At 36.2% G+C, this 13,935-nt stretch overlaps 1 protein-coding gene across 4 annotated transcripts in view; it reads left to right on the plus strand.

The window, feature by feature from the left end:
* Positions 1-13,935, plus strand: part of scaf8 (SR-related CTD-associated factor 8) — a 63,559-nt gene that overhangs the window by 28,798 nt on the left and 20,826 nt on the right. The window contains exon 1 of one of the 4 annotated variants that reach the window (XM_051646180.1): positions 3,324-3,356. The exons of the other annotated variants lie outside the window; for them this stretch is intronic. Within the exon in view, the coding sequence (XP_051502140.1) occupies positions 3,339-3,356 (18 nt within the window). The 5' untranslated portion in view covers positions 3,324-3,338. Of the gene's footprint in view, positions 1-3,323; positions 3,357-13,935 lie in introns of those variants that run through there. 4 annotated transcript variants of the gene reach the window in all.

Genomic DNA, 13,935 nt, shown 5'->3' on the forward strand with positions numbered 1-13,935 from the left:
GGTGCTGACTGCACAGAGAAAGGACCGTTTCGGAGTTTGTAGATATTTACATGACCTACTTCCATATTATTTGAACTTTATTAAAGTTATAACGCATTAAATATAACTGCATTTAAGATGTAACGCCAAGGTGTTTCCTTTAAAGATGCTCAACACACAAGTTTTGCTTCAGCGGAGCGGCAGCTCATTCTCTGCTTATTCCAAAGCGAGAGTGCTTTTGTATTAACTTATTTTGTGTTTTTGCATTATAATTCCCTCATACTTTGCGGTCTACATCACTTGAAGCTTTTTGGAAAGTTTAGAGTGCATCTGGACTGTGAGCTGTGTAATTCTTCCTCTCCTCAGTCAGGCTCATATTACGCTAAAAAACACTATTTTCCCTGCTTGAATAGGTAATGTGCATGTGCATTCTCGAGTTGATTGACAGGTGATGTTTGTATCTAAAAGGTGATTTTTTTCTAAAAGGCTCTTTTACCTGTAAGGCGGGACTTGCTACATCCGTTGACCATTGGGCGCTTGACTCCTTGGTTGGCGTTCCAATTTCTCCCATTCATATTAATAGAAGTGGCCCATTTCTGCTAAATAGTCTCTGGCGTAGCAAACAGTGGAGTGGAGTGAAACACTGATGCACAGTGTGTATTAGTTACTGAAACATTACAGTGCTGTTATTGAACACTGCTTGTCTAGTCAGATTAGTGGAACAGAATTAACAGTCGTATATGAAGAGATTTGATTTTTGTTGCAAAATATTTTAATACATATCCGCATATTAATTACACAAGCTAGGTTCAAATCATTAGTAGCATTCATTGATTTCACCCAAAAAGGATAAACACTGTTTCCCTGTGTTGTTTTTAAACTTGATCTGTTTGTTTGAGCAACCCGGCCAGCCTGTCTCCAACCACTGGCTCAACCAGTGGCGTAAGTTTGGGGCTGGAATATCTATATATTTGACCAATGGCTGATGGAAGGTGTATTCGGAAATCTGTTTGAAAACAGCATTTTTACAATTCTGTTTGGTGTCCCTGAAAGTACACGTGCTTATTTTAGTAACTTTTGAAATTGTATACATTGCTTTGTGTCCTGGCAGACTCATTAAAAACCTCCTTCGCACTTTATAATAGGTGTCTTTAACTACTGTGTACATAAATTAAAAGCATTCATAGAAAATACTTTTTATCTGGGCCATTCTTATTGTTGAGCCCTGATATTACATATAATATGCTATATTTGTTATATTATTGTTGTAAATGTTACTATTTATAAAGGGGTGCAAATTAAGATTTGTACTTAAAGAGCATTTTTCCAATGTAAAGTATAATAGCCACTCACTTGCACGAATGACTCTGCAGTGGATCACCCGACATGCATGTGAAACCAGGCTTTCATGGTGATGCCTAGATGCACTTTTCAGATGATTAGCATATTTAGCGCCAAATGCAAGATGAATTTCATAAAATTTGCTTTGAAATTTTGCTTTCAAAATTTCGCTGTGGCGGTCTGCAAAATTTTTCAGTGTAATAATATCAGATAGGTAGAGCTTGTGATTTTGGAAAGCACTTGCATTTTTATGTGCCTGCAACATGCATCACACTCTCCGTGGGCATGCCAGCTGAGCCTGGTGTGAAAGTGACTGTTATAGAAGTCATACTAAGGTTTCCTGTTTAATTTTTCAAATGTTAAAACATGATTGATGAGCTCGGCTTTGTTGATGAGAGCCACTGTCTTTGATCAGTGCAGCTCTACAAGTAATTTAATGGTAAAACAATTGTTTCAACGAGTGTTAAAATTCACTGTGCAATTGGGATCCAGTATATTTCATTAACTCTTTTACTCTTGAGACATACTAATACGCATTAGTGTCAAAATAGTGCCAAAACAATGATCAGTCAAGATGTTAGTTTGGGCATCATTACAGCAGTGTTAATCTTTCCTTAGTCCTTATTTGAAGAACAGCCTAGAAAAGCAACAAACGTAAACTCTAAAATATAGCCAGCTCTTGCCTGATACTGTAGCTTGGCACATAACCTGATGTTGGGCTTGTGTGACAGTTGAAATGTCAACCGGTAGCGATATAGAGAGTGCTACAGCATTTACACCATGATAACTCATGATGAACTTTGAAAAAACGTGCAGAAAACTATAGCCTCCAGTGTTGACGACTTCATCGTTTATAATGGCGGCTTTATGTGCAGTGATGCCAGAATTATTCATTTGTTAAGAATAATACCTTTCTTTTGAAGCACATAATTCACTGGATTATCATAAATGGGCATTGCTATGTGGTTATATAAAATATGTATTCCTTTGTTAGATAATTGCTGTGATTGGCAAATGGCCAAATGTTTGGTTTGTTTCTAACATGAAAAATCATAGAGGTTCTTATAAGTAGTTTTGTTTATTTAAGGAATATTCCAAGTTCAATACAAGTTAAGCTCAATCGACAGCATTTTTGGCGTAATATTGATTGCCACAAAAATGTATTTCAACTCGTACCTCTTCTTTAAAAAAGCAAAAATTGAAAATGGTTACAGTGAGGCACTTACAGTGGAAGTGAATGGGGCCAATTTTTGACCAGTTTTAAGCAGAAATGTGAAGTTAATAATTTTATAAAAGCACTTACATTAATTCTTCTGTTAAAACTAGTATTATTTAAGCTGTAAAGTTGTATAAATTGTCATTTTTACAGTCATTTTAGGGTTTGTTGACATTACATCATCATGGCAACGAAGTTGTAAAATTGGCTTTAACTTAGCACAGAAAAGGTTAGCAAGTGATTTTATCACACTAAAATCATGTTTACACGCATTTTTTTTCTTGTGGCTATATATTTGAAAGTGAGTATTGTAACGTTCAAAAATTGGCCCCCATTCACTTCCATTGTAAGTGTCTCATTGGATTGAATACTATGCCACAAATGCTGTCGATTAAGCGTAATTTGTACTGAACCTGTAACTTTTGTTGTAACAAGTATTTTACAAATTTTTACAAACTTTGGTATAGGTTAGAAAGTTATAAGTTTTATGATGATATTGAATCATGAAGTATGTGATCTTAAGACTGCAGTAGGAAATATAGTACATATTTGATTAAAAAATCCTTTCGTACAGAATGTTTTTTTTTTTTTTCAATTTGGAATGCCCAATTCCCAATGTGCTTTTAAGTCCTCGTGGTCACATAGTGATTCGCCTCAGTCCAGGTGGCGGAGGACGTTAATGTAATAAACAGAATTAACATTAATGTAAACCTTTATATACTCTGGTCTAGGGATGGGACGATGTAAGTGGTGTGGGGTACAATGCTCTCTCTCTCTCCGACTTATAGCACGAAAAGAAACCATGAAAGAACATCAGAGGGTATGTTGAAAGATACAGTACAACTTACTGTGTCCTCTCATGTAATCACCCAGTCTGTTAATGCTAAAATGACTGGAGGAAAAGAATGGGGAATGTCTCGAGCCCTGAAACTCGAGCCCTGGATCTGGGTCTAAGCACGCTGCAAGCACACACACCAAGTAATAAGCAGTATTAAAATCATTCCGTTATCGCAAGCCCTTGCGATATTTAGATACATTTGATATATCTTACAACTCTACTGTTTGGCATTTTGGACAACTCTCATCCAATGCTTATATTTGGTGACCGAGAACTACACAAAAAAAAATTAAAAGATCTTCCCTCAGTTTTCCACCAAAATAAAGGTCCCAGGGTTTAACTGGAAGGCCTAAGTTACATACACTCCCCGAACACTTGATTGGGAACACTATGGTCCTAATAATGTGCACAACGTGGTCTTCTGCTGTTGTAGCCCATCCATCTCAAGGTTCGATGTGTTGTGCATTCTGAGATGCTATTCTGCTTGCTACAATTGTACAGAGGGGTTATCTGAGTTACCGTAGACTTTCTGTCAGTTCGAACCAGTCTGGCCATTCTCTGTTGACCTCATCAAGGCGTTTCTGTCTGCAGAACTGCCGATCACTGGATGTTTTTGTTTTCGGCACCATTCTGAGTAAACTCTAGAGATTGTTGTGTGCGGAAATCCCAGGAGATCAGCAGTTACAGAAATACTCAAACCAGCCCCTCTGGTGCCAACAATCATGGAACTGTCAAAATCACTGAGATCACATTTTGTCCCCATTCTGATGGTTGATGTGAACATTAACTGAAGCTCCTGACCTGTATCTGCATGATTTTACACATTGCACGACATTTATTATATAATTGCATTAATAAGTAACAGGTGTTCCTAATAAAGTGCTCAGTGAGTGTAAATTCCTGTTTAGTATAATACAAGTCTAATCTTTAAATTTTATTATGTATAATAATAATATTTATACATATAATAAATGTATCATGTGCGAGCAGGTACACAGTCCATTATGCTCACACAGAGACACAGACACTCATGTGGAAGTGGAGCGTGCTTTCCTCTCGTAAGTAGCGTTGGGAAGTTTGATTACTTGTAGTCAATTGGTTCGTTAAAAAATACAGTGTCCTGTATTTGATGTTAAGGCCCCTGCACACTTCAAATGAACTCGAAGAATCAGCTACGGCTGAGCGATATGGCCAAAGATTTTATCATGGCATTTTTCATATTGTTTGAAATCAGTAGTTATCATGATATACATTTCATACCATTAATGGGGGAGGAAATGCATTCCACATGTTTGTTAGACCTCAAAGATGAATATAAGTAACTTGTTAGCTAACAAGTAAACTCCTGAGGGTAAGCTACCTTTAAAGTATACTATGTTTAGGATTTAAGCCTACATAAGGTGTTTGACTTCATTTCGAAGAAATTTAGCCAATTTCATCATCTTTAGCGGCTGTTTGACTCCACTGAGCGACTTTGTGACGCTCCACACTCCAGCTCAGTAGGTGGCAGTAATGCCATACCTAATGCAAAACCATTAGCAGAATTGCCAATAATCATCGCAATAAGTAGAAAAACTTTCTTGTCTGTGACAACACTATGGATCATGGAAAAACGTTTAGCTAAATAGTACATAAACAGCAATAGTGTTGATGTCGTATTTTCTGTGGTGTTCAGTCGATAGCTGTGCATTGCATTGTCAGTGCTGTCTTGTTCGGTACACAACAATATCATATTGGCCGGATAGCTAGCCGCTAGCACTTTCTAACAGCCTGATTTAATGACTGTGATTTATTTAGCTAGTTGTGTATGTAACTTTGCGGAACTGCTCTCATTTTTAGTAACGCGTACCTGATCTGATCATCAAGATGTAGAACATCGGCTAAATATTGAAAATGACTCAAAAGATCATCGATAGGATTTTTTTTCCTCATAAATATCGGGAATGTTTTATCACCCTGCTCTAGAATTAAAAGGTGTGACATCATTTAGAAAAAAATCTGGCCTAAACTAAGGTGTTTTTGAGTTAATTTCAGTGGTTCGTAACAGCTTGCCAGCGCAAACTTTCAGGAAAACTTTGTGCCGGCTGCTAAACACCTTACTGCCATGTCATTGGTAGGTGTGACCAGGAGCTCCACCTACTTTCAGGTGACAGCTGATTCCAGTTACATTGTTCAGTCAGTTAAAATCAGTCAACATGAGCACACTGGCATGCAGTTATTAGCGAGCTGATGTAAACATACCTACATCTGTCCAATTGTCTTTGAGACATGCTGCTACACTCGTGCCTTCTGCAGCCAAAAGCCATTCAGACATCCGATACCAAAATTTTGGCTTAGGTTCAGTACCAGCCCTGGTACCTCGGTATCGAAACTATAATCAACAAATTTCTGTGAAATTACACAGAAAATGACTTGATTAAAAGAACTGCATATAATCTTAAATTTAAAAAGAATTTGTATCTGTAAGTTTCCATTTTAATTTTTCTGGATTCCATGTTAAATGTTTTAATTAAGTGTTATGATCAAATGGTGTTTAATCAAATTGATACAGCTGTAATCAAATAAAAATACACTATTTATTTTTGGTAAAATAAAGTGCTGCACAACAGAGCTTCACAGTATTAATGAAAAAAAAATCTGATTACCTGTGGCACAAGGCTGCTATGGCTGAATAACAACATGCTGATAAAACACTTGTATTTGTGATATTGCTTACAGATAATAATAATAATAAAACCACCATTTAATATTATATAATTGTTATTATAAGTATTATTGCTACTTTTTGAATATTGAATTTTTATACTGTTGTAATATTTTTCTGTCTTCAATTTCACGCATCCAGTTGAATAGAGCTTTCATTTAAGCGGGACTTTTATTTTGACAAAACTTTGAGTTCTTCCTGTTTTATACGCGTTACAGTATATCACGCATTAATGCTGGGATTAAATCAACGTCATTGATTTAATCTAAAAACTTTCACATCTTAGATCATTTTGCTAATGACACCATACTGTAATATGGTACCGAAATTAGCAACACGATGATATTGTACTGTTTTAATTTTTTTGGTAAGCGAAAGGTAAACATTACAAATTACTCATTATCTACTGCATCTATATTACATAAAATCATCATCAAGTAGTTAAAACAGCTACTTTTACTGATCTCGTGTGAATTGTACTCGTATAATGAGGAATGAAGTCATTGATGACACATTTTAATGTCATATTAGTCAATGTTTAACATGTAGTCTTGAGCGTTCTCAAATTTAAATGTTCCTCTAAATGCCTCTCACAGCGGTGTGGCCGGTGTCTGAATGTTCGCAAACAATATGTCGTTGCTCAGCTGTTTCGGACTTCTTTTACCTCTGAACGAAGAGCGAAGAAGAACTTCTCCATAAGTGTGCTGGGGCCTTAAAAGTTTAATTAACAGTTCTTTCAAAATTAAACATGCAGCCCTCAAATCATCAGCCCCACTGTGCTGTAGCTGAAAATTACAGCATTACTAAAATGTAAATATCAGCAAGTACCTGACATTTAAATTAATTAAACATTTATTAATGTAAAATACAGTTATAACAAGGAAACCCCAATAAATTACTGTGCCAGGGATGTCTAGAATTTTATGAATGACTGCTGTTCAAATTATGTGGAAATTTGCTGAGCTCTCTGCAGAATTCTGTGGCGTAGATTCATTGCAGACCTACATATGTTTTACGTACAGAATAATTGCGAAAATTATCTAAAAGTTGTGCTAATGGCTACAGAATCTCCTCAAATCGGTAACCTATATCATGAGTAAAATCTCTTAATTCTTAGTATTGAATTACATTGCTGCTGAACACGCTAGCATTTCATTGTACCCATAATTCAATGTGTGTCAGTGCTGTGTTTACTCTCACACATTCTTTTTTCATTGGGTTTTTGTAGTGCGAATGCAAACTCCATTTTAAAATTTAGATTATATTCATTGGATTCCTTTAACCTTATAATAGGGCCCTATGAAATCAGTTTGATTTTTTCCCCCAAAAAGTTTTCCATGTTTTAAAGTCTAATTCAGTTTTATCACCAAAAGGCTGTTTAATCAAATGGATTCACAAAACTTTAATCAAATAAAAAAAAATCAACATACCATTTGAATTTTTTGTAATCAAATTAAGTGCTTCTATACAGATCCTTATAGTATAATCTAAAAAAAACTATTTTTTTTTTTTTGTCAGAGTGCTGAGCAACAGTCACGTCATTTTTATTTGTGTAGTGCTTCTCACAGTACACATTGTTTCAAAGCAGAAAATCATACTGTAGTGTCTACTTCATTGAAAATCATACCTTAATGTTATTTTTTTTCATAATGCCAATGTTAGCTGTGTGTTATACAAGTCATGTATTAATTGAGTAAACTGAGTAGATGTTTTTTTAAAACTAAAGGATATTGATTGAGCTAAGAATAAAGATTGTGTCTTCAAAGTTCATTCTGAATTAAGAGATAGCATCACAGTGTTGATGAAAGCATTAAAAAAGCATGAAAACCTTTATTCAGTACAACAGCACTCTTGCTTGTGCGATATTTTTATAATGTAAATATTATTGATATGTTATTGTTTTTTTTTTTTTGTTTGTTTTTTGGATTTCTCCCAATTTGGAATGCCCAATTCCCAATGTGCTTTTAAGTCCTCGTGGTCGTGTAGTGATTCGCCTCAGTCCGGGTGGCGGAGGACGAATCTCAGTTGCCTCCGCGTCTGAGATCGTCAACCCACGCATCTTATCACGTGGCTTGTTGAGCGCGTTGCCACGGAGACATAGCGCGTGTGGAGGCTTCACACCACCCACCGCGGCAACCACGCTCAAATCACCACGCACCCCACCGAGAACGAACCACATTATAGCGATCACTAGGAGGTTACTCCATGTGACTCTACCCTCCCTAGCAACCGGGCCAATTTGGTTGCTTAGGAGACCTGGCTGGAGTCACTCAGCATGCCCTGGGATTCGAACTAGCGAACTCCAGGGGTGGTAGCCAGCGTCTTTTACCACTGAGCTACCCAGGCCCCCGATATGTTATTTTTATAATTATTACATATAACATTACATTTGACTCTACTATAGTAATGTATTTCTGTCACAATTTATTCAATTCCACACTTCTAGGTAAGTGGAGTTTTTATTTTTGTTGGAAAACTGAGAGAAGCCCTTTAAATTTCTGTTTTTTTGATGATAGTTTCTCACCTCTGGATTAGCAGTTTAACTATATGACCTGATGTGCTTATTAAACCATAAAAGGATGCGATTTAATAAAATAAATATATAGTATGCATATACTGCACATTTCACAGTGAATAATTGCTCTGCTCTCTGTCATCTACACTAAGAGTACACGTGATGCTCATGATTTGGTATTTTCAGTATGGGCGGCTGGGTTCACACATGCAGGCTATATATTTATTTAATTATGTTTTATTTTAATCGCAGCCTTTTGTGGTTTAATAATCACCCTAAGACAGGGGTGTCCAAACTTTTTAGTCAGGGGCCAAATGCAGAAAATAAGGTGCCGCATTGCTGTAATAAATATAAAAACGGCTAGATACTACGGCATTGCCACTATGCATAATCTTTATATTGTCTTTTTCAAAAATCTTTTACAAAATATTATACTTCCTTATTACATTTTGTATCTTTTTGACATCCCTTCAGTTTCACTGCAAAGTACATATAGACCTGCTACTGAGAAGTAACACACTTTACGTGTGACCCATCACAATAACTCACAATTTTCAACTATTCAGTTGTAGTTTCTGTTCTGTTGTTACTGGCATTACAAATACAATTTTAATTTGATTAAAACAACTATTGCCCTTCATTTGATTTTGTAAACCCACATGTGCAAGCTGAGCGCATGCATCAAGTAAAGATGTGGACTGTTTTAAGCACGCTCTCCTAGAGAATGTTCTCACTCAAATGGCGCTGGGAAGCCTGTGAATCATTTTTGTTGTTTCAGTGAAACAACAGAACGAACCAGTTAATTACATCATAGTTCCCAGTGCTACAGAGGACATTCTGGAAGAGTATGGTCAGTCTGCGCTTCTCCGTACAGCCGCTCACACAACAGCAGCCTTAATCAGTTGTATGACACATGGTATCGTGACATTTAAGGCCTGTTCACACCAAATCCATTACGATTTTGCGAGACAAACCTCTGGAGGAAGGTCTATTCACACAGAGTCAGTTACAAAATGAAGCGAAAAAATATTTTACCAATGTACAGTAGGCGGCGCTTTTGCTGATCTACTAACATTTATACCGGTCTCCTGCCCACACCTTCAGCTGTTAGAGATTAATATATTGAACGCTGTTAAAACATTTATTTACCTAATTTGGCATAACTGATTCATTATGTTCTTTCCATGGTGTTGATGCATTTTGAGGAGTATATAATCAGTTATTTTTATGCGAGTGAGATGAGTAAAGAGCGCTGTTGGATATTTATTTGCACGTGTATTTTGCTGCGAGTATATTCCAAACTGACTCCTGAAGCCAACTTCACTTTTTATAATGCCTTGATAATATAACACAAGAAACAGTGATATAAATACACGTGTAATAATGTAAGTTAAGAATAACAGGTATATTATAAAATATTATGCATAATATTACAAATAATATATAAGAAAACACTGGCTCACTGTCTTTAAATTATTGCAGTACTTTATTATCCTTGCAATAAAAATAGCAGTGTGGTTCTGTATTTTGTTTGTCTGCAGTAGAATATTGCATGTAAAGGGTCTTTTTATGGGATTTTACTACGAGTTTAGTGCAAACGAATTACCGAGCCTCGCTGCTGTTTTTAATGCCATGAGAATATAACAGGCACTGTGATATAGGCTACATATTAAATAATGTACATTAAGACAAAACACCATATGCAGACTTTCAAAAACAGACAGGATTTATGTTTGAACTGCAACTACTTATTTTTAAGTATATGATTTTTGGGGGTATCAGATGCCTGTCCAATGCCGGTGTTTGCCGGTTGATTAGGGCCACCAACACGCTGGACTGAGCAGCTGCAAGTCTCTGGAAAAATTACAAAAAGCTCATCTCATTGAACAGTCAGTTTTCATCGCAGTTCGAAGAAAAATAAAATCTGACCATTCTCCGTAAAAGAAACCTTCAGATTGTCCGTGGACAATTTGTTGGACCTGATATGAATAGCGGAAAAAGGATGCATTGTTGCTGCTCCAAAAAAAACGGACTTGGTGTGAACAGGCCTTCAATCATTAAACGAAGTATGAGTGAAGTATCTAACTTGATGCCAATCCTTTAATAATTGCATTATTCTTTCTTGGTGGTGCTTCATCCTTGGAAGTAATGAGTGCAAGTGGATGAAGCTGATTTCGACAGCACAGAACGCACTAGTGGAGACTATGTGCTGTGAATAGTGACTGTACATGATAGCAAAGTCCATTGTCCAGAAAATGAGTTTCGTATCATTTATCCATAGCGGGCCAAATTCTTTTGAATTTCTAAAATGTTTCACGAGCCATATCGGAGCAGTCGGAGGTCCGCCGATAGCTTGTGGGCCAGACTTTGGACACCCCTGTACTGACATATCATGATTTTCATTTGATTCATTTTTCCATTCATTAATTTATCCCAAATATATCAAGTTCTGTGACATTCCGTGTTTTATAATTAATTCATTTTTTATGACTGCCCTTATAAAAATTTAGAGTTCTGGCAAATTTGTCATTTTCGAGTTGTGTAAATTATTGCCAGAAGTTTGCAGCTCTTCACCAGTAGTGGTGAACCTGCAGCAAACCTTTGGCAAGAATGAGTGCATTTACATATTTTAAAAGTCTGAATTCAATTGGACTAAAGCAATAATTCATCTTTTTAAAATGTAATGTAAACACGTTAGTCTGGCCGAAATCATAACTTGCCGTTTTTTTTTTTTTTTTTTGGTTTTTTTTTTTTTTTTTTGCGAAATCGAACTAACAAATCTAGTTAATGCGGTTGCAGATTGGTTCCGTCTAGCATGTATACACATCGGTCGGTCCACAGTGTGCCTCGCCGTTATGCATATGCTCCGAAAAACGGGTGCTGCACTACGTGTATTTAACTCGGAAGTTGAACGTAACACAAAGCAGAGAAGAAGAGCAACAACAACAACACAAGTGTTTCAATGAGAAGTTATCATCTCTATGCCCTATTCCCTTCCCAGACTTTACCGTCCACTGTGAGAGTTTTGGAGGGCTGAAAGGTGCGGGGCTCAAATACTGTTTAAGTAATTTTTATTGGAAATTCTGTTTAAATCGATATTACAGCATGGCTGCTATGATTGTACTTCCTTCAGAGTGCCCTTCGGAGGCTGATTTATCTAGTTTGTAATGCAGGGACACATGGCGAGTGTTAGAAATGGTCATTTTTGGACTGATCAGCAGTCTGTAAACCATTCACATTTGTGACACATTGATGTGCCTCTAATTACTATTCTTTTGTCCACTGACTAATCCTGCTATCTGTCTGCCATAGTAACACTCATATCACCCAACACCAATCTTTGCAGTAGCAATAAATGTCTTATGATCTTACGTGGACTATTTTCACAAATTCGTTGTGATACGAATGCAGAATTTAAAATTTCACGTTATCTACTGCAAATATCTTTAGATTATCATTGAGTGGTTATAACAGCTTCTTTTACTAATCTCATGTGGGTTCTGTTCATAGAATGAGGCAGAAAGCATGATTTTATTGAATGATTCAGCAAATCCACATCGCAGAAATCATAGGGCCCTACATTTACTGAAATTTTAGCAGTTGCATGGCTGTAGGATGGTCAACAAATGCAATTCAAACAGTCTCGCTGTATTCTTTGATCCAGTTGAATGCTTTCCTCTTCACAATTTCATTATTTCTTCATGGTTGCCTGTAGTTATATTGAACCAGTGCAACATAGTTCTGACATGTTCTGAGATTAAATATGAGAAACAAAATCACAATCACAGTCTTGTTAGATGTGGTGTTTCACGAGAGACTGGCTCGAGTGCAGCAATTATCTGCAGTTGTAAAAAACTGCTAAATTCCTTCATCAAGTGGCACTCAAATGGTGGGTCCCCAGTTGGGTTGCAGGTGTGTTCTGATAGGGTCGCAGACAGCAGGGCAAAGTGTGCTGAATGCAAATAATAAAATGCAATAAACCATTTGCAAGGTTAAAGAGAACTGGACCCAGACGGCATTAAATACACTTTAGTGCTCACTTACAACAAGGACATGAAACCATCAAAAACAAATTTTTTTGATAAACAATTAGGCACAGTGTTGGGTCGCCACTTGATGTTTAAAGTAAAGCCTGGTCCTGAAGTGAAACCAGTTTAGAATCACTGTTTCAGTCAATATATATGCATGTAGGCATTTTTTTTTAAATTGTTTTTAAGTAATGCAAAGTTCGTGGCTAGGAAGAAATATTCTCAATTCAACTGCCATTGTAGGTATTTCAAGAAGTTAATTTTTGACTCTGTCATTAACACATTAACATGCATTCCATATACGTAACTGGATTTTCTTTAGTTGGATTGCATTTACGCCTTGCATTTCAGTGCCTTATTATCTGACCTGATCGCACTTAACCACAAAATGGGAAAACTGCACTTCAGAGGTTCCATCAGAGGTTGTGTTAACAAATGTTTTTTCCATCATTTACTGAATTTTTAAAGCATTGATGGATAATTCGAAATGTTTTCACTCCTTTTGACAGATAAAAAAAAAAAAAAATGTTAAGTGGTCTATCGTATTTAGAAACATTCCCACAGTAATAGATGCTAATTGCGTTTAAGACGGTGCAAAAATAGACATTGAGTGAGAATTTGGGGGAGAAACAAGGTGATTCCAGGTGCTCTAGCGGATTAATTCATGGGATATTTGATATAGTAATTATTGGTAGTGTAACCTCTGCATTACGTATGTAGTTGTATGTGGATAAAAACGGTATTAGAAATGAAGGTAGAATGATATATCGGTTTTACCGATTAATCGGTGCTAATAGTTGCTTTTTTTGAACTATAGTTATTGGCAAAAATCTATGCAGATATTTATTTATTTTTTTATTTTTTTTTTTTTTTTTTTATAATTTTGTAATTTCAAAATAAGTGTCCCCTGTGTACTTTGGGCTTGTTTATACTTCAAAGTCCAACATTATGCACCAAATCTTCATTTATTTTGGTTGAACAATAAACTGCATCTGGGATTTTATTCATTTTGGATTCTTTGTCTGTGCACGTCATAGTAAAAAAAGAATACGATTTTTTTACTTCTATAAATCGATTTATAAAAACTATCAGCCTATTAATCGGTTATCTGCCTTTAGAGTTTACTAATACTGTGCTTTCAGTGATCCGATAACAATGTGTCTTGGGTGCTTTTACACTTGACTATCCAGTGCTATCCATTTGTGATCTAATACTGAATACTCATGTTCTCTCATTTGTGCCTTTGGGCACTTACATATAAGTAGGGATGTGCGCTACGACTAATTTGACTGTCGTTTAAATGGAAGTTTTGTA

This window comes from Myxocyprinus asiaticus, chromosome 20 (genome assembly GCF_019703515.2).
Source record: "Myxocyprinus asiaticus isolate MX2 ecotype Aquarium Trade chromosome 20, UBuf_Myxa_2, whole genome shotgun sequence".
NCBI lineage: Eukaryota > Metazoa > Chordata > Actinopteri > Cypriniformes > Catostomidae > Myxocyprinus > Myxocyprinus asiaticus.